This window comes from Stegodyphus dumicola, chromosome 4 (assembly GCF_044657685.1).
Source record: "Stegodyphus dumicola isolate Sdum_Otavi_A_Nest chromosome 4, ASM4465768v1".
Classification (NCBI taxonomy): domain Eukaryota; kingdom Metazoa; phylum Arthropoda; class Arachnida; order Araneae; family Eresidae; genus Stegodyphus; species Stegodyphus dumicola.
This window is the reverse complement of record NC_140771.1, coordinates 116,640,459-116,665,133: the sequence shown is the minus strand read 5'-3', so window position 1 is coordinate 116,665,133 and position 24,675 is coordinate 116,640,459. Positions and strand designations below refer to the sequence as shown.

Sequence of the window (24,675 nt, the reverse complement as noted above, 5' to 3'; positions counted from 1 at the left end):
GAGTCACAGAATTTTTTAAAAATTATTTCTGTTATATATAATGGCAGCATGTGCTGTTGTTTTGTAAATATTTCTCCTATAAAACACATTTTTATCCTGTACTGACAATTTAAATGTTCACATAAAGATTAATAAGGATATTATAAATTTAAGATGTGAACCTAAATGAAAAATTAAAAAATAGTTCAGTTTAGTCCCATTATTCTTTTTTCATTTGCTGTTAATTTTTGCCAGTTTTATTAATATATTTATTTATTCATTTAAGCATTATTATAGTCACACAATAGGAAAGCTGGACATAAACAATTATTCTTCAGTAGAATTAAATATATTAAAAAGAATATAATCCTGTACAAAGATCTCAATATTGTTTTATGGAATCATATTTAATGAAATTATTCAAGGAAAATTATTTAATGAAAATCTATATTATTTAATGAAAATTAATGAAAATTAAATATTCTTATTGGTAACTGAGTTATAGGCTTTCATGCAGTAAACCTTGTTAACCACAAGGGTGATATCATTAAAACATTGCACATGTGACAAAATCACATTCCTCAGCGTTAACTTTCTATGGGAAAATACAGGTTAGGTATAAATCAAGAAAGTGTGTATAATTTATGCAATTGTAAATTTTATATTATTTAAAAGAGGGAAATGAAGCAAATTTTAATTGAAAGGGTTTATGTTTTAAAAGTAAGTACATGATACAATTATTATTTTTAAATATCTGGTGATTTTTGCTTGGGACTATGTCTGATACATCTTATCAAATGCTTTGATTTAATGCGGGCAAAGTTTTTCTGTACCTATATTAAAGTATCTTCTTTCTTCATTCAGGTCAATCTCCACTACAAAATCAGACAGTTCCTGTGCCTTTTTAAACAATTCTTTTAACTTCTTATACATTAAAAGCTTTTTATCTTCTTCACTGTTGCTGCTTTCACTATTACCTGGTGTTAAGAGATCATCCAATTATTCATTTGTCATTTCACAGTCATCATTCTTGACGAATTCTTTGATGTGTCTTCTTGCATGCCTGAAAATACTTTGCTGCCTTATTGCATTTTCAATTCATATGATTTTCTTCACCTCATTTTCAATCGATGGACATCCTTTAAAATTGTTGACAGCTTCTGGCCAGAGTTGATGTCAGTAAGCATATATTGTTGATGAATTTATTGGTTTCCATGCAAGTTTAATTATTTCTATGTAGTTTGCAGAGATGTAACTAAGTACTTATAAATGTTTTTATGATTTTTTTGATCCATTCGTTAAGGAAGTGATGCTCGATGGAAGAAATAAAACCTCTATATTTAGATGCTATATTGTGAGGGCTTTAGTACCATGTCCTGGAGCATTATTGAGAACTAAAACTTTAAAGCTCAAGTTTTGTTATTCTAAGCAATGTTTCTCTTCTTAAATGAAAGAATTTTTAAACCGGTCATTAAAGAGGACTGTCATAAAGCTACCAAAGCTTTCAGGGTACCACATATAATTGGCTTTTTTTGTATTGAACAAATTAAATGGAGACAATTATGATATAATGCCTATAATAATGTTCCTCAAGTCCACATTTGGCAAGGATTTGCTATATTGAGTGAGTGTTAATTTGAGTTTTAAAATCTTTATGGAATATTTGTTGAAAATTTAATAATATTTATTTGTATTATTGAATTATTGCATTTATTTGCAGAGTGTTGGTACCATTAATTTTTTCTTACATTTGTATACATTTATTAAATGTGTATTCGAGTTTGCATACAAATATCTTGTTTTGATTTAATATTTCTTCTTTTATATTTTTAGCTATGACCATGTTATCCGTTTTGTGAATTAGCGCTAAGCAGAGTGAATAAACTGGATGTTAAGGGAATTAGATGAAGATAAATTATGTAATATAATTTGAGTTCATTTGTGCTTTAAACTTTTTTTATTAATTTATTGTCTGTTCTTTCTTTTTTTAAATATTTTTATTCAAAGAGATTGCTATTTTAGCATAATATAAAATTTAATAAATAAATAAAAAACTGCAGCTTAAGCAGTTGATTTTAGTATTTAGTATAAGCAGAAAATGATTACTAAAGGTGATTTTAAATAATAAAAATAGCTTCTGTTATCTTTCTGTTTTTATATTTTTAATGCATTTGCTCTATATAATTATAATTTTTGAAATAAAATGTCTGAAATTATGTTCAATAATAATTTAATGTTTATTTTCTAATATCTTTATATTACTGAAGTTTTAAAACGTTGCAGCATAGTGCAGAAACGAGCTTTGGCATTTAATAAAATACAAAAGTTGATTTTAAGTATTTTATGCAAACTTATATATAATTCTATATAAATATATATATATATAGATAATTTTATAAATAAAATTAATATACTTTTCTTTAGTTATTATACCATTTGGTATGATCTTTATTCAGAATAAATTATTAACTATGAAGAAGCTAGATAACCACATTGTCCAGCCCAAGCACTGACCCCATGTGATTAATGAACTTTAAAAATATGACTACGTCTATGGCTGATATATTTTTTGTAATTTAAATTTTAATAGCTAAATTTGTGCAATGTAAGGTAATATATTTTACTATATTTGAAATTGTCTGTATTTCAATGAATACATTTTTATCTCTTTTCTGCATGAAATAAACTATTATAAAACCTTCAGCCACAATTTCAATTTATTTTTTGCTATGGGACCTAAAAGATAAAATCAGGAAGTAGTATCAAAATTTGCTAGTAAAGAATTTGAAAAAATAAATAAAAAAAAAAAAAAAAAAAAGGGGGGGGGAATTGTTATTCATGCATGTAATGTTATTTAGTGATATTACTAAAATTTAAGGGGAAGGGATAATTTATGGAAAAGCTTATTGTTTGTTAACTGTGATTGTTGTTGAAATTTTTATTTATTTGTTTATTTATCTTTATTAAGTGCCACAGTTTTTGTAATTATGTCAATTTTATAGCAGAATACATATTGTTAAATTATTTCATTTTTTTATATTTTTATGTACTATTAAAATTTTAATTTCATATATATGGTTAGTACATAATTTATATTAAATAAAACTTCTATGTAATGTTTAATTTAAAGAAATTAAATGAAGTTTCAGCTGTTTAAAGAACAATTTTTGAATGTATGGTATTGAAGTAGTGTTTTTAACTTTTAAATGATGTTAGTAATGAACTGATTTATAAAACATACACAAGCTGTTTAAATTTTTATGTTTTCTTGCGTATTGTGCCATTCTGAATGCTGTTTGTTCAGCTAACTAAGACAGTTACTATTTTTCATAGTTACATTTGCTTGGATGAGTTGATAAAAATCTGTATTGTACCATTCTGAATATTATTTACTCAAAAGAAAAAAGAAAAAGATGAGGACATTTACGTTTTTTGGTTATATTTGCTTGGATAAATTGATAAAAATATCCCTAATTCCTTTATCTGGCTATGGAACCTAAAGCATTCTAAAATATCAATGGTAGTTTTTTTTCATTCTTAAATGGTATTTGTTGTTAGATAGATATTAGGTGTTAAATTCATGTTGTTAATTTCAATTTTCCCCCCATGAATATTTAGCAGAATCCCATTTATCTGAACTGATTGGGGTAGAGATATTTTGGATATTACTACTTTTTGAATAACCCTGAGTCAGTCTCGCTTGCATAAAAAAGGTTTTTTTTGGGGGGGGGAGGGGAGAAGGGCAGAAATACAAATAGTCTTAAAAAAAATTCCTTTGAAAATTTTTATTTTCATTTAAATTATATGAAATAAGTAATATGTCTATGTAATTAGGAAATGGGTGACAAATATTCCTTTTAAAATATTTATTTTCATTTAAATTATGTGAAGGAAGTAATCCGTATTTGTAATTGGGAAAGGGATAAGTTCCTTTAAAAATTTTTATTTTCAAATATTAAACTGATGTCTTGCTGATTAAGCAGGAAAAATGCATGAGGGAAATAAATAACATAAGTTTAAATGCAGGAATTTACAGAAGTATTTCTTATAAATTTATAAAATAAAAAGAGAGAGAGAAAAGAAAAGATGTGTTCATAATATTACATAAATAATGGTGAGAGTATACAGTTTCAAAAATTCTCTTCTAGAGTATTTTCAGTCCTGTTAACTTATGAATTTTTCATTCCATACTTTACATGGTATGTAATGCAATTATAACAACAAAGATTGGATATGAACTTTTAGGGATCTCTCTATATATTCAGCCTTTATTTCCACAACCATTGTTCCATATACTTCCAGGTACAAAAGTATTTGAAATGATGCAAATATTCATTTTTGGCATTTTGAGCTTAATTTGGTAAAAATTGCCAAATCTAACTTTTTATATGCTTTTACAGTCCCTGTACTTATATTTAGTAACATTTTGTACTTATCCTAAAAAATAAAATAACAAAAATGTGATTCTTGTGTGAAAAAAGTTGACTAAAATAATTTTTTTTTTTTAAAGTTGGAAATTATATTCAAGGGCCATACACAGACTAAGAGTGAAATGTTTTAATTTGTACATAATTGAAAATATTTATCAGTTTATGGTTTATAAGTGTCAGTTTAGGAAACAAGCTTCTGACATTAGAGATGAAATAATGAGCCTCTCTATGCAGATTATTATTAAAAGTATTAATGAATATAACTTTTTCTCACAAAGGATGTCTTATATGAAGAGTTTTATAGAATTCATGTTTTAGAAAATCAGTAGTGGTGCATAGCCAACTTCTCACATTGTTTGCATGAATTAAAAATGAAAAGTAGTATTTCTGGTTTAATGAAGCAATCTGCAAGGATTATTAGAAGTGCAGGATTATTAGATCATGATTCTAAAATAATAAAACTTCATGAGAATATTAATAATGCATTTTTAGCATTAAAAACATATAAATTATTTGTGTGAATATTTCTTTCATAATAACAATTGTAACAAAATTGTGAATTAAAGAATGTTACATGCATATGAATATCAAAAGAATATCATTGAATGGCATTTTAAGAGAAAAAAATTAATCTTGAATTATTTTATTTTATAAGGGACTATTCAAGGGAAGTAGAAGATAGTGTCAAATATCTAATACTTGAAAATAAAAGTTTGAGATTAAATATCTCAGTCAATTTTTGTTGTACAGGAGTTGTACTGTTTTGTTTTACTTTTTGTAATGAGTATAAAAATTTCCTGAATATAAGCATAGGCAGTAGAGGAAATGCATTAAAAGTTAAATTTGGTAATTTTTATACAATTTACTTTTTTTTAAATTTAAAAATACCAAAATATGAATATTTGCATCATTTAAAATATTTTTATAGCTGTAAGTATACATCTATGACCAGCAGTTGCAAAAGGAGGTTTAACCTTTATGGACACTGTGTGTGTATATATATTTTATATATATGTGCATGCAAGGAAATATGGTGCTAAGAATATGGAAGGAAATAAAGTGTGCATGTGTGTATGTATATATATATGTAAGAAAAATAAAGAATATGTGAAAGATTAAATTAGCAGCTTAAATTCCTTTCTGTGTTCTAAAAATAGTAACCTCTATTTGCACTGTGTCATTTCTAATCTATGTCATATGATTCTTATGTAATTCTGATAATGTAAATGGAACTCAAACAGCCAATAGTAATTTTACAGCAATCAATATTAACTATCCAATCAAAATGCATTGAGAACGAAAACTAACAGTCTAAATTAAGATTTCATCCTGAATGTAACACGCTTTCTATGCTTTCGCCTAGCTTGACTGCAGTCTGTCTGCTCCTTCTTTCTTATTGCAAATTTATCTAGAATGTATGTTTTTTGGAATAGGCACAATTAATGTGTCAACTTGATTGTGGCTGCAACATGTTTACTGAAATAAAAATTGAATTAAATATACCTCGACTGCCAAATTTCTTATTCATTATAGATCAGCATTTCAACAAACTGTGACATCAAAATTCCCGCTGTTCATAACGGATTCAACCACCTGCATTCTATTACAGAATAAATTATATATATACACACACATATATATATACACACTATATTTCATTGCATATTTTCTCTCTTAATTCTTTGCCCGAGGTTTTGAAAGTTTGAAAAATATTCACTTAATTTTCCCTTCCTTAGTGTGTTGAGAGAATAAGCTCCCCTGAATTTTAAAATAGGTTCATCCATTTAGTGATTATTTTCTACTTACGAGCAAAGACAAACTCTCATATACTCCCTGCATTGATAATGCCAAACTTTTCTGTACTTTCTAATTATTGAACTTCATACCAGCCCAGTACAAGAACCGACCAATCACAGTGAAACAAACACAGTCTGATAATCAGTCTATGATTGCACCTGTATACTCACCTTCTATACTTATTTATAAATAATTTGAGGCCTCAGAAGTAGTAGAGACTACTACAAGCATGGACATGATTCAGATTACGTGGAAATGCATCCTTTGTCAGTAAAGTTCCAGGACATTTTTTTTATTTATGAATTTGCAGTACTAAAAAAGGAACAAATATTATTTTGATGTTATTTGGCATATATTCTTACTTGATGAGACCTTGGCCATATTTCCACGCACTTACCAGGTTGCAGGAAGTCGTATTTTTAAGTGGCACAAAAGGTTTGGTGAAGGCAGAGATTCAGTACAAGATGATCCCAGAGCTGGTCACTCGTCTGTAGCACATACCAGTGCAAACATGGAGCTTGCAAGATAGTTTTTGCAAGAAGACCGTCGTGTAACTGTGTGTATGATATCAGAAGAACTGAATTTGAATTGTGATGTGTGTTATAAGATATTTTGCAAAGATTTAGGGAAATGGAAACTTAGACCAAGAATCATCTCTCCCTCATTAACAGATGAACAGAAAGAGGAAAGAAGAAGAATTTCTGAGTTATTGGATAGAGCTAGACATGATCCCACATCTGTGTCAAAGATTATTGTGATTTTTTCTTGTTTCCATGAGTGAAAAGCTGACTGACAGAAAGCTTCATCAAGATTATTTCAGACATCGAACAGGCTGTAACGTTACAGTTGAAGATTTCCCTGCTTGCTTTCGCCCACCAGCGGCCGAGCGGTAAAGTCACTGAACACTGGTAGTTTGGTCCAACGTTCGAATCCTGCAAACGGGCTGGCTGCATGGGTGTTTTCGTGGTTTTCCCCATGTGTAACGTGTATACGAGCCAGTTTCCCTTAGAAAGTCCTCTATGAAGGCATCCCTTCCCTTAGGCAAATAGCCCTAGTGTGCTTTGCCATAATTAAATACACCATACACACCACCCTGCTTGCTTTAAAGACCTCCAGAAACATTGGCAGTTGTGTATAGATGGCGAAGGGGAGTACTTTGATAGCAACTAGGATCATTACATGGTAAATATAATTTTCTATTTTTTACGACCTTTGCCCTGGAACTTTTCTGACAAAAGATGTATAAAAGAAGATATCTTATTAAATATTATAATATTAATATTTCTATGCATTCTTGTTGAACTATTAATTTCTTTTAATGAAATAATATTCTAAAACTAAAAATATCTGAAAGGTTTCAAATTTTAAATTGTGCCCAAAGGGGCATTTTTTAAACGTTTTGTGTGTTACGTTTATTTATTAAATATCATGTTCTGCACATCTTGCATTAAACTATAAAATTCAGTTCAACAGCAATGTCCCAAATTAATTTTAAACTGAGCATATCTTTAGAATTTTTGACACACGGTTCTGCGTGCTGGAGATAAAAAGTGTTTCCCTCCCCCGGTTGCATGTTTCCATTGCTCGCTTTTAAATCGTTGAATTTGTTAATCAAGAATTCGTTAAAGTTTTACAAAATAAGAAATCGATAATAAAACAAATTCGAAATTTCAAATTTGGGCTTTAAGGTGCCCATATTTGCAGTAGAATTACATCATTCAAAATTGGATGGCTCTAGGTACCGTTGTTTTATCACAATGCGAGAAACATACATACATTTATGCAGATTCTTCTATATTTAATTTCTTCAAATATAATACAGGACGATAGTATTTAGTGGCAACGATTTGAAAAGTGAAACAGCCTTTTAATATTTTCAGCACAAAATCGCAAAACGAAAACAATAGTCCTTCAGGGACAAAGCCCCTATGCACTAATAATCACCTGGAGTTAACTATTTTTCTTTTGTTACATTCTTGTTGTAATCATGTCCCTTAGAAATTCAAATATTTGTATAATTTTCTCCTCTTGATGTTTAGGGGATAAAATTAGTAAAGGAAAGGGGGAAGTATGTGATAAAATACAGTATTTATGTGCATGTATATATATATAATTAAATCAAGTCTGCAATGTTTTAGGTTACTTAATTTATATCAAAAAGTTTTGTTGAGTTTTTGTTTGATCAAAAATTTTTTTGGCATATGATTTGGTTTTTTTCACCATCATTTCAGTTAAATGGGCTTGTACTATAAATTTACTTTTTGTATGATAATGGTAAGTGAGACTGTTATATTTTTTGTATAATTAATTTTTTTATGTGCCATCAGTTTATATTTTTGTGTCCTTATTATTTAATTGTGAATTCATTTAAAAAGTATTGTTTTAGGTAGTTATTCTCCGAAAAAGAAATTTGGTACTTAAATGCAGGAAGTTTATACTGGAAGGTATACTTACGTAAAATGCTATTTGACCATTTACTACGAACTTAATGAATTTTAATTGGCATATTCTTAACTACGATTAGATTTCATCATGAGCAATTAGAAAAAGAACAAAAGCATTTATCTCCTTTGTAGAAATGTGTGAAAATTAAAAATGTGTGTCATTAAGAGACCGAATAGCTAAAGTCATGACATACTACTAGTTACCTTAAGTTCTATTCCTAGCAATTCAATAGGCAGGCTATCTGGCATATTTTATCAATCTCCATATGTATAATGCAAATGTGAGCCATTTTCTGTTAGATTATCTGTCACTTAGTATGTTTTGAGGTAATTACTTTGCCATTATGTATTTATTGTAAAAAGTATTGTTATGTATTTATTGTAAAAAGGGTTCATTAATTTGTATGCTAAATTTGTGATCAAGTTTTTTTTCCTTCCTTGTAATAAATAAAACTATACCTTTTCTCATGTTACACTTTCGATGAAATTAAATATGAGTTTAATTCAATTTCAGTTGTTTATGCAAATATCTAAAAAATATTTTAAAAGATTTAATAAAAGCAAATTTTATCCTGAAAAGTATTTATAGCATTTTTAGGTCTATGATTTGCATAAAAATAATATAATTGCTGTGCTATGAATTGCTTAAAATTCAATAATTAAAACTTAGCATTCAGTTTTCTGTAGCTAAATTAATTTCATAAAAGTTAAAAAAAAAAACTAATTGTTTAAAAAATGAAAACACGTATCTTTATTATATGCAGCTTAAGTGTCTGTTTGTCACCGATAGTTTATTGGTTGCTTGCATAACTGTACTAGCCAATGGGGTGAAGTTGCCATGGCATTCAAATAGTCCATATACACTGATACCATACATGCAGTTATCATTGTTTTAATTAAATTATCATTGTATTTAAGAACATTTCAATATTTTTAATTCATACAATTGTTGCTTATTATGCATTTAACTATATTTACATATGAATTACATAGAAACTTGCAAACGTTGAGAAATTAAAGGAGACGAAGCCAACTAACGAGTTGTGCGTAGTACATCTCATCAGGTAGGTTTACCCAAACTCCTATGTTAAATATCCTTTTGCATAAAGAGTTTAAAATTTAGCCCGATTTTATTCCAACATTGTATATTAAAATGAATTTTCAGCTGAATGCAAATTAAGCGTGTCAGGGGGAATGTGAACATTTGTTTGCATTAGCAATCATCTGTTTATAATCAATTTATAATATCTAAAACAGTGGTGATTTCGTATGACCGCCAGACTTTCTAGTTTTTTATACTGTGGCAATTATGAAAAGTACCCCAAAAGTTTAGAATTAGGCAAAAAATATTAATCTTAATAGATTACCATACACTATACTCCTGGAAAGGAATGTAAGAAATGCTCTTGGAAAGGAGGACCTATATTTGATTGCGTTTGAAATTGGTAGAGTTTTATGTATAATTTGTACCAAAACAAGGTTGCTTTCTTATTTAATTTTAAATTTTAATTGATATATTTTTCTTTCATTAAAAATCCATAAGTTACAGATGGTTCTTGTTTTGTATATTTGAATTGAAATTTAGCTTTTATTTCAAATTCCTAAAAGAGTTATTTAAAAATGTAGTTAAAAAAATGAGAAACTATCACATGTACTGACTGTACTTATTGCTTAAATTATACAAGAAAATTTATATTGTCAAAACCCGGAAAGATTTGCATAAAAATATAAATTGTTTATAATAATAGAATGAATAAAATTTTCATACTAAGTTTTACATGAATGTCATTGTTTTTAATATTTTTATGAAAATGCAAAATACTAAATTGATTTGGAGAGAGAGTAAATTTGGTTGTTCAGTATGGTTCGAATTAGATTTTATTTTTCACAACTCTTATGAGTTTGTAGCATTTTTATGTATGAGTGAAGAATTAAAATGAGAACAGATTTGTTAGTGAAGAGCTAACTAATAGCATCAAAAATAGATTCATGGAGCATTAGAATTGTATCTTATGAGGCAAAATGTATCTCTGAAAATCTGGCTATGTTTATCCAAATTTATTGCATTCCTACAGCATTTGCTGAAGACACATAAATTGTGAATAGTGCATTGAGATGATTAGATTTTATGTAGTCAGTAATTTCTGTTCCTAATAATTACTCACAAAATGCTTTTTTAAGTACTTGAATGGAGTATTCTTGCTCACTGATTATAATTTTTATTAATGTTTTGATCTGAAGTAGTACAAAATATGTATTAATTTTATTTAAATATTATATAAGTGCACAGATATCTACTTGGCATTAATTTTTGATGAAATAAGCAAATGTTCTTCCATTATTTAGGTACGCTATTTTGAACAGTTCATTTGAAATACAAGATTCTATATTATATATTTTTAACTTCTGGCAAACTAATTCTTAAACTAGTTGGCATATTGTAATTCTTTAGCTTAAAATTGTTTCAGACACTAAATTAAAATCTGCATATAAAGATCAGATTACGATTTCTTTTCACACTTAAAATTTTTATGTTTTTAAATTAAAAATTTTTTAATAATATTTTGAAACTTTTGTAGCAAATCCTCTGAGATGTTAGACTGCAATCAAGTTTTTAGATTGTGATTTTAACTCTCTTTTTCTTTTGAAAATGTTAATACAAAATCTTTTCTGTATAGTTAGCATAAATCAAAGGCTTTAACATTTCATTATTTACAGCATGACTGGCCTTGAATTTTTATCTTTTTCCCCGATGGTAAAAGTGCTATTCTATTTATAATACATCAAAATATATGATTGCTGAGAAAAAAAGCTGATTCAAATTCTTTTCATTTAAATAGCTATATTTAATCATTAATGAGACTGAAAGATCTTAGGTATTTATGCAGATTAAAATTTTTTTGCTGCTAAAGAAGGAATTTTGATGATTTTTTTGAGAAAGGTGTTTTTAATTTTGGTGTATATTACTGATTAGAGACCAAAGGTAGTAATTTCTTCTAAATATTTTCTTAAGAGTATTGCATAATACTTTTCTTTAAATTTGTAATCTGTATTGAGTACAAATATAAATTGAATAAATATATGAATATATAAAATAAAAGGCAAGATATGTATGAATAGATGAGGCTGGTACATTTATAGTTTTCCTTGTATTTATTGCTTAGAAATGCATGGACTGAAATGCATGCAAGTTTGTAGATTTCCCATATATTATATGAGTACAAGACAATCCCTTTCAGAAAGTCCTCCTGAGGCAAACAGCTTTTGAGTGCTTAATAAATAACCTAACCTAATGATCAAAATGAATTCCTGTGCTTATATAAAAAGCTTAATTTACATTAAATTAATAATGCAGAGTTTATTAGAAATATCTCTTTCATAAAAATTGACATATACATCCAGTTAAAATATATACATCGTACAGGAAAAATGTTTAAAAGTTTTGACTTGCAAATAATGTTATCATAGTAAATTAATTGTAAAAGTATGCTCATAAAATATCAAATTTTATGAACTTATCGTTATTGCAGTGTGCCATTTATTAATTAGTAATGCCCTTTTGATGTCTTGCAGCATCTTTGTAATGTAAATACAGAAATTGAGATACAGTATCATCTCCATTTTTTGCAGCTTAGAGACAGGGATCAAAGTGTGTTGGTATGAGAAATTATAAATTATTATTATATTTTTTAAGTTCTGTATCTCATAATGAAGATTATAACGATTCATAATAAAAAAGGATTTTCCATATGAGAATCTGCCCATGAATGTTATTTGTGAAAGTAGTAAAAAGAATACAGTCGTTATAGTTTTGCATAAGTAACATAGCTTTTATATTTCTGCTATTATGTTAAGTAAGCTCTAGCAAAATATTCTAGCTAAATTTATTTTCCACTACTGCGAAGTGATTATGTAATATTTCAAAGAATAAAGTATTTTTATCTTATTGCAATGTCAAGATCAAATTCATTGTTAATAATTTTGTTAAGGGTTTAAAATTGTAAAAGTGGGATTAAATTTTTTAAGTATTACTATCAGTTTAGAAAAAAAAAAAAAAAAAAAAAAAAAAAATGTTGTAAAAAGAGGATTCAACATATATTGCATCCACTTTCACAATGGATTTCAGTAAAATAACATGCTTCTACACAAAATGCAAACAGCATATGTATGTTGCCAGACAATAAATATTGCTTCTGGCCATTTAAAATAATTCAGCTTAACAGTTCATTACAAATTTTACTGTTGAGTAAAAAAATGTTATGATATCTTTTAACACTCACTACAATAAATGTGAAAATTGTACAATATTTGTTAATAACCAAAGGTGTCATATTCTGTAAAGTTATACAAAATAACCAGTGAGTAATAGTTATATTTTATCTATAATTTCAGTTTGTTGAATGTACTAGCATCAGTTTTAAAGTCTTATATTTCTTTAAAGGGATTTGTGCAGCTTGCACAATCAGTGTATAGTACAATTTGTACTGTTAATGCTTAGATTTAAAAGGTATTTGTTTTGATACTAATTACATTGAAATAAATTATATGCTTTGTGATCTTGGAACTATCAGGTGGATTTAATGGCTTTACATGAAATATAAAGAAACAGCAGAACTGTGCAGTTCATTTGTATTACAATCTAGAATTAATATTTTTATTTTCTGTCAAAGCCTAGCTATTGTATATATGTTATTGCTGCTTTCTATACCACTTCTGTCTGATTTACTATCTTCCTTTTGGTTGAAACTGTTGCATGAGCAATGATTACTGTTGAAGATGTTGACTATGCTTTTCCTTACTGTTGGTTTTGATTTAGAATTTGTAATGTCAGATGCATTATTTTCTAAAAGTCTTGGTGCAAGTAAACTTATTGCAGTTGCTCCCAGTGGTGCAGTGATTAAAATAGCAAGGACAGCCACTGTTAGAATCTGGAAAGAAATATTCAGTTATTATATAGAACTCTGTTGAGTTTAAAAATTAATATTTAATTATTATTATGCTGTACAAAACATTTTAATTATAATGTAATTGATATGGGATTAATTTCATTTGTGATAACTTTATTTTCATAAATCAGGATATCTGATAGTTATTTTACACACAGAAAAATATTTATGTATTATGAGCAAGAGCAGCCATATGTTAGAATCTGTTAGCGGTCAATCAGTTGACCTTATTTTAAAACACGATTACAGCAAGCGCCACCTAATGTGATCCCGGTTAATGTTATGATTTGAATAATGTTATCAAATTGTCGAAACCCATCCCATTTTTTTTTTTTTTTTACGAAGACATTGAAAACACATCCCTTATTGTATCGCGATCAAAATGTTATAGAATGAATTTTTCAAAGTGAAGTACCCAAATAGGTGAAAATAAATTTTAAAAATTCTCAAATGACTAAATTGTTACCAAATATAAGGTTAAGTTAAAAAACTGCTTGGTTTTTTTTATTCTAGTCGATGATTTAATGTTAGGCTAAAAAGCAACCTTTCGTTTAGTTTTGGTGCTGATTTTTAATCACTTTATTGATTTCCAGAGCGATCAGATATAGGTCTCTCGTCTTCAGACAGAAGCTTTCTGAAACAAACCAAAGTACCCAAAGTACATCATGTCATAAATTTTCTGAAGAATGTAAAGGCGAAATTGCTGACCTATAAATGCTGATATAAGGAAGGTCTGCGAGTATTAAGATTAGGTATATAACATCGGTCAAATAATTTACAGAAACTTAAAGACGCAGTTCATAAATGCACTTTTGTATAATGTGTACAGGCAATCGACTACGCCTGACACAACGCGTACAGACAAGTAACGACATTTTTTATAGTTAAAATGCTGTGAAAATAAATATTTATGTAATTCTACGTATATTTATACTAAATACTAAATAAATATTTATACTAAATATACGTAGTACTTAAATTTTATTGCTGATTAGAAAGATATTTTTTGTCATCACTTAATGTTATAGCTAGGGACAAAACGTAAAACAAAAAGATAAACATAAGAGCGTTAGGAAAACAGTAAGTACTGTATGCTAATTATTTGACAAAAATGAAAATAACTAAGAGTGCTCCATTATGCCTGCTGTTTTGACTGGATTAGAATCATCGGTGGGATTACCAAAAATGATTTTTATGGATTTTTATTTCTGCTGGTCTTCTTTGATTTTGTCCTACTGCATGCCCTAGATATTTGACGGTGGTATGAGCAAACTGACATTTCGAAGGCTTAATATGCAGTTTAGCAATTTTTCATCTTCTCCAAAATAATTTCGAAGTGCTTCAAATGTTCTTCCCAGGTTTGCGAGAATACCTCAACATCGTCAATATAGGATGCAGCAAATTCTTCATAGTTTCTTAATAATCCTGCCATCAAGCGACTAAAATCATATGGTGCATTTTTTTAGCCCGAAAGGTAACCTTAAGGATTTAAATGTTCCAAAACTTGTCACAAAAGCAGTGTAACGCTGGTCTCGTTTAGTTAGTGGGATCTACCAGTAACCTCGATTAAGATCTAGAACAGCTATATATCTGGCAGATGACACTTTTCCTTTTTAAATGTTCAATGTTTGGCAAGGGAAAATATTGTATCCTAGTTGCCTTGTTCAAGCGACGGTAATCAATGCATGGTCTTGCCTCTTTTCCAGGAACTTCAACCAGTATTAGTGGAGAGGTAAAATCTGATTCACGTGGTTCTATTACTTTGAGTTTTATCACCTTTTCTACTTCCGTTTTTAAAATCTCGGTTTGTCTGGCAGACATCCGATAAGGTTTTGCGCATATTGGTCTTTCTGCTTCTAATCCTATATCATGTTCGGTAAGGTCAGTACATCCTGGTTCATTAGAGATAATACAGGAATACTTGTGTATCAACCGCTTTAAATCTTTTCGTTGGTCTTCAGATAATAGTGAATTCAACTGGATGCCTTTCTTCATACGTTTCTTCTAAACTTCTAAAACTAAAGACTAAAGTTTCTAAAACTTCAGACGTTTCATTATCTGGCTATAATTTAGACTCGGTATTTCATCTTCATTCTAGCCGTTTATCCTGTCTTCTAAAAAAAGCAAGTTTATATTTTCTGCTCGTTGAAAATATGGTTTCAGCACATTAATGTGGTACATCTGAGTTTTATTTTTCTCGGGAAACTCGACTGCATAATTTATCTCTGATAATTGCTGAACTATTTTTCCAGGATCTACCCATTTAACTGACAGTTTGTTCGGCTTCGATGGAGCTACAAATAGAACTGAGTCTCCTTCTGAAATTTACGTTCTACAGCTTTGCGATCATACAAAAGTTTTTGCCTTTCTTTGGCTTTCTCTATATGTTGGCAGCGAGTTCTTGACACTTCCTCATTCAATTCATTATTTCAAAAATATAGTCCACTACTGTATTTTCTTCCTCTTCTTTATCAGATAATTTTTCGTACAATAGCATAATTGGAAAGCCCCAAGATAAAAAGAAAGCACATTTGAAGTTTCTGCCATGAACTAATTCTGCGGGCGAGAAACCGGTACGGTCGTGAATAGTCGTTCGAAGAGCAAATAAAGTCTGAGATAAGATTTTATCCCAGTCCGGACCAGATTCTAGACGTAGGACTCGAATAATTCTTTTTAAAGCTTTATGTATCATCTCTACAGGATTGCTTTGTGGGTGGTAAATAGAACTTCGTACAACTTTAATTCCGAATTTCTCTAGGAACTTCCATGTCAGCGCACTCGTAAAAGATGTAGTTTGGTCTGTTTGGACCTCCTTTGGAAATCCCATTCGACTAAAAATTTGAAGGAAAACATCAACAATCGTGGTTGAAGAAAGATTTGCGGCAGGAACTACGTCTGAATATTTTGAAGATATGCAGATTGCAGTTATAAAATACTTATTTTCTGAAGGTGTCACGGACAGAGGCCCACAAGCGTCAACATTTATTTTTGAAAATATTTCTGTGATAACAGGGACAATTTTCAAAGGTGCTTTCTTTTTATCTTGCGGCTTTCCAATTCTTTGACATTTGTCACAAGTTTTAACAAAATTCTCGAAATCTTTGTAACAATTTCGCCAATAAAAATTTTTGAATAATGCATCTTTGGTCTTTGTTGCATCAAGATGAGCTGCTGTTTCTTCATGACAAATAGTCATCAACTGTTTCCAATATTTTCAGGAACAACAATCAATATTCTTTGTGTTCCATCAAGATCTTCTTTATTGAAAAAGAGCATCTGGCCTTTCAACATTTACCTCATACTTTTAGAAGATTTCATTTTAGCTTCTTTATAAATCGGCTTCAATTCGACGCTCTCCTTATGTTCTTGTATAAATATTTCTGGAGAGGTCTTTATCAGATATAATTCTGAACGTTCATATTTCACAGGAGGCAAATTTTCATTTTCAGTCAATCCGTCTTTGTCGGTAAGTTCAATTTCTGAATTTAACTTGTCTGTTGAGACCAGATTGTCCGTTTCTTTTAGTCGCTGCTCTTGAGCACGAGTTTGTACGGCGTTTATCATATGAATTTCATCTAGTTTTGCTTCTTCAAATAATGCAGCGGTTTTGTAATCTAGAAGATACCTTCCTTGATCTAATGAATCTCTTAAGACTGCAGCCTTTGTTATTATATGACCAAGATAACATTCAAGCTCAACCTCAACCAAAGGTAAGCACACTGGATGTTCTTCCAGAGGTGTTCGTATCCACACGGTCTCACCCGTATATATGAAAGGCAGTACATACTTTTGGCAACCTAGGCTGGTATATGGAGCCATAATATCCTTAAAGCTATTTTTGGGAAATTCATTTGAGGGTACAGTTTCATTGGATACTACAGTTTCTGAATTTTTCTTAAGTTTATCACATTGAGGTCGACGATGCGAGTAGATTTACATTTTTAGTAGAATTATGTTGGTAGCGTAGCAACGCAAATATGTTACAATATGTTAGATTTTGTGCATATTTGGCCTGAATTATCCGTGATAAGCTCCGTGAAGTAACGCCGCAGATTGCATGACTTATAAGATTCTGTGACGCATAAATTCCCATGTGTGTTGGGGGGGGGGAAGTAAAGGGGCAATACCGTTAAGTTTCATAAAATAGAAATATAGTCCCATGCGGATCACATCAGAAAAGCATTGACTGCGTGACATCAAGATGCCGATCCTTTGAAGAATATCAATTTTAATAACATGCGTCACGTTCTTGTTTGATAAAAACCTTTCGTTGTATCATTAAAGGTTATTAGGTTTATACCGTTCTTTCTGACCTCCTACGCCGTGCAATTCCATGCGGATAATCAGAAAGTACCAGATATATTTCATATGAGTGTACCTGAATTCTATTTTTCAGTTTTCCTTCGCCACCTTTTTATAAAAGCTTTCATAATGCTCATTAATTAAATTGTGTTTTATTTGTTTGGCATCCAAAATTTAGAAAAATAAAATAAATTATGTTCCATATATTAATATAATTAATAGTCCTTGGGCCTTTATGTGGCCCGTGCAATATTAGCAAAATGTATTGTATCACCTAACCTAAAACAAGAAATATTTAACAGGGAATTTTTGGTAGCACCTTATTCTGCGAATCTTGCAGAGTTGTAATATATAGAGCAGGGATGGGCAAACGTTTTCGGTCACGGGCCAGAAATCGAAAACAAAAAGTTTGGCGGGCCAAGATAAATTTTTCTAAAATTTTAGAAACAATATACAAGTATTACAATTTAAATATGTTAATGAGATGAATGAAATCGCGATTTCATTTTTAAAAGTTCCTTATATTGAGTTTCGAAGTCAAATGTACTGGTTCTAAGGAACGAGGCTAAATATTCATCTTTCACCAATTGAAAGCTGTCTGTGCTTGCTATTTCTGTCAATTTATGTTTTTAGAACAAAACTAGGGAAAGTGAAAAGATCACCAGCCCTTTGAAAAAAAGGAAAACAAAAATTTAAACAAAGTAGAAAAGGAGATGGTTATGTAATATATAAGTACATATTTCTTTTAATTTGACTCAAACCGGCAAATTAAAATTCTATCCACAGGCCGGATAGAACCTTCCGACGGGCCGTAGTTTGCCTATCCCTAATATAGAGCGAAACTAGTTATCGTTTCCACGCGTGTTGCCTTAAATAGATGCACATGAAAAATGCCTCATAAGAAATGTTTATCTTCGCCATACTGGATAATATTGTTACAAAATGTACAGGCGCGGTGAGATAGCCTCCCCGCAAAGCAGGTTTAGGGTATACCTTAAAATGGTAAGGGAAGGCAGGGTTGTCACATTTGGCCAGAAATCACCCATTTGTCGACAAAATTGGCGATATATCATGGACAGTTGGGGAACCTTCTGGAACGAAATCTTACCAGTTTAGCCCAGAATGTTCTTGAACACAAGCCGAAAGCTATATAAACCCTGCTGGTCCGCAGTCAGTTTGTGTGTCTCAGAGAGTGTACCTCGTCTAACGAGCTGTGGAGTCGATCGAGTTAACAGCCGGGCAACGAGTGCCGAGTGGGTCGTCGATTGCACCGAAGGAGTCTCTTAGTGTATCGCGGTTAGTGCATCGTCGAGAGAGCGTGCTGATGTCCGAGAAAGACTGAACCGAAGAGTCGGGAGCTGTGCTCGTGTGTCGTCGAGTGCATTGCGAGTTGTAGCGTGGAGAGTATCGAGAGTACGTGGAGTTCCGAGAACGACCTAGCAGAGTCGGAAGCTGTACTCCGGAAAGCAGAATCGGGTGCTTTGCAGGAAGCTGTCTCCACCGTTATTGCCTGACAGTGTGAAGGCTGTGTCGCTGATTGTTCCAGCGTGTTTATAGTAGATCTTCGACGACTGTAAAACGTGATTTTGGAGCTGTTCTGACAATACTGGCAAATAAATTGTGTTTCGATACTTCATCATGTGTCGTCGGTATTCACTCCAAATCCACACGAACCCCGTACGAACGTAACACCTGGTGTCAGAAAAGAAAAACGCAACAATATGTTTATGCATTTTTCGTATTGTGAGAAATAATTTTTCAACATTTTCAATTTTTTTCATAATGAATTAGGCAGAGGTTGCCAGAGGCCAAGCCTGTTCGGCAGTGTCTCTGGGATGCTGTTGTGTGTTGTCCGCTTATCGCGTGATTAACGCGGCAATTCTTAACAACCTAACCACAAGAGGTTGCTGTTTTCCTTGAGAGAACGAAATTTCTACAACTGAAAACAATTTCAAAATGAACTCGGGTGATCTACCGAATATCTGATACAGATTACTTTCTGCTGTTTTTACTTCTGGTCGTACCCAAAATGCTGGCAAAAAAAAAAAAAAAAAACCCACTGTCAATGGAATTTCATGGCTTTGAAAATGAGGTAGCAAGTATCTTCAAATGTATCTGGTGTGGTGCATTTAATTATGGCAAAGCACACTAGGGCTATCTGCCTAAGAGGAGGGATGCCTTCGTGGAGGACTTTCTAAGGCAAACTGGCTCGTATACACGTTACACATGGGGAAAACCACGAAAACTCCCATGCAGCCAGCCCGTTCGCGGGATTCGAACTTCGGACCGAAGTACCTGTGTTCAGCGACTTTACCGCTCGGCCGCTGCTGGGCTCAAGTGTATCTGGACTTTTACCAATGAAAATTGTCTTTCTTTCTTCTGAATGTGGTAATTGCAGAAAGAAATTGAAAAGTTTTTCGATGTTGTTATTCCTTTTCATTGTAAATTGATGGACTTAAATAAGCAAAATCTCGAGTTCCCGCTAGCTTAAAAGTTCCAACGTTTCAACCTTATACCTTCTGACATCAAAAAAAAAAAAAAAAAAAAAAAAAAAAGGAAAACCAACGAATCAGCAAAATATGTAAGTTTTGACTTCTTTGAAGCAGTGCAGCTTGTGAGCCCTGTTAGGCTTAAACGACATTCTATGTTTGACAGACATTTGAAAACTTTTTATTCTATTGGCTTAGCAAAACGTTTTACCACATTTTGATATGAAATTGTCTAACATTTTACTTCAGCAACAGCGTATTTTTCACTGCAGATACTGCCCGAAGGATCTGAGATTCGCTAACAAAATTATTTCTCCAAGACGTAAAATTCTCTGCGTAGAGGATCAGAGATTAAGTACATTCAAATTTAGCTTTCCGTAATTGACTATGGCTTAGGCATAAATAGTCAGAGCTTTTATAATATAAACGCTGAGACCATAAAGTTTGTTAAGCCGTAGATAAATGCGAGTTATGAAAGACTTAGAATCAGACTTCTATCACGCTGATGATACGGTAGTAATGACCAAATCTATCAGGCTAAATCACGCTATGGAAAATTTTCAATTTAGCGTAAGTGTGATTGCACATTGGTGTGATCTACGGACATTTAAATTAAATGCAAGTAAATGTAGAACGATCTTACTCACAAGGTACGGGAAAAACCATCCTGCGAACTTAAATCTACGAATATGGAATTAAATTCTTCCTGTTGAAATTCTACAAAATACGTAATCCTAGATGAACAGGTAAACTTTAAGGAGCAAGTCAGTTACTCCTGAAGCAAAGGAAACGCGACTTCCATGGTACTACACAGCCTCTTAGTGAGGAAATCGAAGTTCAGACTAAGAGTGAAAAGAACTCTTTGTATAACACATACTTCAAATTCTGTCTTATGCTATTCCAGTTTGTGCTACAGCACCCAAATATTGCTGCAAGAAATTATATGTATTCCAAAATAAGCTATTGAGAACAATTCGAATGCGCCGTGGTTCCTCAGAATTCGGAATATTCACCTCGATCTGGACATACCTCCTGCTCATGGCTATGTTCTTTCAAGTGTTCATAATTTGTTTGAGAACATTGCAAACGGCAACATGTAACGGATTAGCGGACCCTACTATTGAGCATCTATTCAAGCGACCTTGCACGATTCATTAGTATGCTGCTTATTAATTAGTATTGTTTCAAATACAAACCGACGAGGTTTATATTTGAAACAGTATTGATTAATAAGTTATAAACCGACAAGGCTGTTTGCCTGCCATACCAGCATTTGGCGGTAACGGTAGATATATATCGCTTTCAAACATGATAGATAACTCGCCAACAGAGCTGAAATCTTGTTCAGAGTTAGAGATATCAACTAGAATTCTTGTCTAGTCCGAAGCCACAGCTGACTGCTATTTTAATTTTTTTTTTTGAATTTTACTTTGTATTAAGTTTCAGTTCAGCATAACTAACTGTAAATTCTCAAAGTTTATTTGTTATAATTATTTTGCATTAGCCTTTTAAATGCCAGTGTTCCTTTTTTGGAACATCATATTAATATTTTTAAAAAATAAACTATCATATCTGCCAGTGCGAAAAAAAATTACCGTTTATTATAAAAGGTATGATTGATATTTTTGACATAAAATTTATTTTTTAAATATGAATATTTCAGCATAGAAAAATTTCTAAAAATCATCCTTTTGTTTTATAATTTTTACGGTACTTACGAAAGAAAATTTCCTAAAAATTCAAATCCACTCCAAAAGTTTTGATTTTTTTCATAAAATTTATTTTCAAATACGAATATTTCAGCATAGAAAATTTCTAAAAATCGCCTTTGTTTTACAATTTTTACGGTACTTAAGGGAAAAAAATTCTATAAAATTCCTAAAAATTCAAGTCCACCCCTATATTTTCCCATCCTACTTGCAGAGGACAAGTTTAATAAGTTAGCAAAAGAAATTCAAATAATAACAAGAAATATGTCTTCAAGACTGTGTAAAAACGCAGTGTTCCAAAAAAGGAACATTGGCATGTAACAACATACAAAATTTACTGATAATATATTAAAACTTTTCCTTAATTCAGTAATTTGACTCCAACTGAAATTTTTTATAAATTTCTGCCATCTGAGAAAATTTATCAGAACTTACAAAACTGTATGCCCTACAAAAAAAGAGACTCTTTGGATGTCGACGAAAATGACATTCGGCAGTCTCTTGGATTGCTGTTATTTAGTAGCTATCACTCAGTACCTGATGAAAATTCATATTGGAGCTCTCAGGAAGATTTGCGTATCCCAATTGTTAGCACTACAATGCCCAGAAATAAATTTCGGATGTTAAAAAAGTAGTATTTCCGAATTGTTGATAACAATAAATTGGAACCAGAGGACAAATTAGGAATATCTTTCCCTTTTATGAAGAGACTGGAAAAAGTTTCGTCAATTTGAATTTTACATGAAAATCTGAGTATCGATGAATCCATGATTCCGTACTACGGACATCATTCTGCTAAGATGTTCATACGTGGAAAGCCAGTTAGCTTTAGTTTCAAAAGTTTGGATGCTCTGCTCAGCAAATGACTATCCTTATGCTATGCTTACGTACGGTGGGAAAAGTTCGAAAAATGAAAATTTGCCGCTAGGATCAAAAGTTGCCTATTATCTTTTATTGACAAACCAGAAAAACACAAAGTATTTTTCGATAACATTTTTACATCGCACAGTCTGCTGGCAGGTTTATCTAAGAAAGACTTTAAGGCAACCGCCACACTACGAGATTCTAGAAAGGAACAATGTCCTCTTTAAACAGCAAAAGAAACGTCGAAATTTCAACGTGGAGAATTTGATTACTGATGCGATGGAGAAGTTTATATGTGCCGTTGGAACGATATTTCTGTTCTAAGTATTGCATCAAATTTTATGACTCAAGAACCATTAAGAACAAAAAGCTATGTCCGAACCTGAAAAAACAAAGTTGATGTTCCCCAACCTTACATTATAAAATTATGTAATGAAGGAATGGGTGGAGTAGGCCTGTTGGACCGACTTCTGGGAAGTTATCGACCAAAATTTCGCAGCAGAAAATGGTACTGGATCAATGCTTTGAATATGGTTGTGGCTGCTGGGTGGATTTTACACACTGATTTACATAAAAGCACCACATTAGAAATGACTCTTGTGAATTTTAGAAGAGAAATTACTTTGAATTTCCTTTGAGCGAAACCTAGAATTGACGTTATACCAGGACCCCGTGCTTGTCAATCGACGTCTGCAAGAAAATCAGATGCATATTATACAGGGTGCATAGGAAAGTCCCTTTAACCTGAAAATTCTTGCGAACGAAGACACGCTACAGCTATGCAAGTGGAGTAATGGTATAATAAAGCGACTGCGCCCACCTAATGGAAACAATAGCAGTGCTCCTAATGGCGAAATTTGGAAGATAGGCATTGAAAATCAAATATGAAAAGAGATAGAGCAATATTTCCAATTGCAAAGTTTTGTAGCATCAATTCATTAGTAAGAAACGACGTTTGGTTCCCACAGTTAAGCTAAATTGTCGCCTGTATACCCAAAGATGTCCGCAATTGATGCGAGACGATTCTACTCTCCGTATTCACATTTCGAAATTGTAGCATTGCGCAATTGCAGCTTGTGACGTTGTACTGTACTGTAAAGTCTGTAAAACTTTAATTTCCAATGATATAAAATTTTAATTTAAAGATGTTGGCTCTCACTTCATACAAACAGCATAATCTCAAACCTTATTATAATCTCGAAGACAGACTATAACATTAACTTACTATCACTAGTTTGCTTTTGCATTATGGTGTGTGTGTGTGAGTAATGTTATCAAACTGTATTTGACATAAGTACGCATTTTTTTTTCAATAAAAAGGGCCATATTTCTTAATACTTATGGCTATTCCTTTCAAACGTTTACACAAAATGGAGTGCATCGATTACGGGCATCTTTGGGTATACAGGAGGCAGTTTATCTCATCCGTGTAAACCAAATATCGTTTCGTGCTAATTAATTGGTGCTCTAAAAACTTTTTATTGGGAATTTTGCGCTATCTCTTTTCATTTTCGATTTGCAATGCCTATTTTCCAAATTTCGCCACAAGGGGCGCTGCTGTTGTTTGCATTAGGTCGGGCGTAGTCGCTTTGTTATACCGTTACCTCACTTGCATAGCTGTAACTCTCTCCGTTTGCAAGAATTTTCAGGTTCAAGGGACTTTTCTATGCACCCTGTATAGTTGTATCATTACAAGGGAGTTGTGTAGTGTACCA

At 31.3% G+C, this 24,675-nt stretch overlaps 2 protein-coding genes across 9 annotated transcripts in view; one reads left to right on the top strand and one right to left on the bottom strand.

The window, feature by feature from the left end:
• Positions 1-24,675, top strand: part of LOC118199455 (sodium/hydrogen exchanger 9B1-like) — a 163,316-nt gene that overhangs the window by 96,153 nt on the left and 42,488 nt on the right. For 3 of the 5 annotated variants that reach the window (XM_085815365.1, XM_085815363.1, XM_085815364.1), the window contains one exon: positions 1,813-9,123. In XM_085815365.1, coding sequence (XP_085671491.1) covers positions 1,813-1,818 — 6 coding nt within the window. In that variant the 3' untranslated portion in view covers positions 1,819-9,123. Of the gene's footprint in view, positions 1-1,812; positions 9,124-24,675 lie in introns of those variants that run through there. The other 2 variants (XR_015040746.1, XR_015040745.1) reach the window with 2 other exon arrangements.
• Positions 13,200-24,675, bottom strand: part of LOC118196126 (sodium/hydrogen exchanger 9B2-like) — a 94,748-nt gene continuing 83,272 nt past the window's right edge. For all 4 annotated transcript variants that reach the window (XM_085815362.1, XM_085815360.1, XM_085815359.1 and 1 more), the window contains one exon: positions 13,200-13,578. In XM_085815362.1, the coding sequence (XP_085671488.1) occupies positions 13,315-13,578 (264 nt within the window). In that variant the 3' untranslated portion in view covers positions 13,200-13,314. The remainder of the gene's footprint in view (positions 13,579-24,675) is intronic.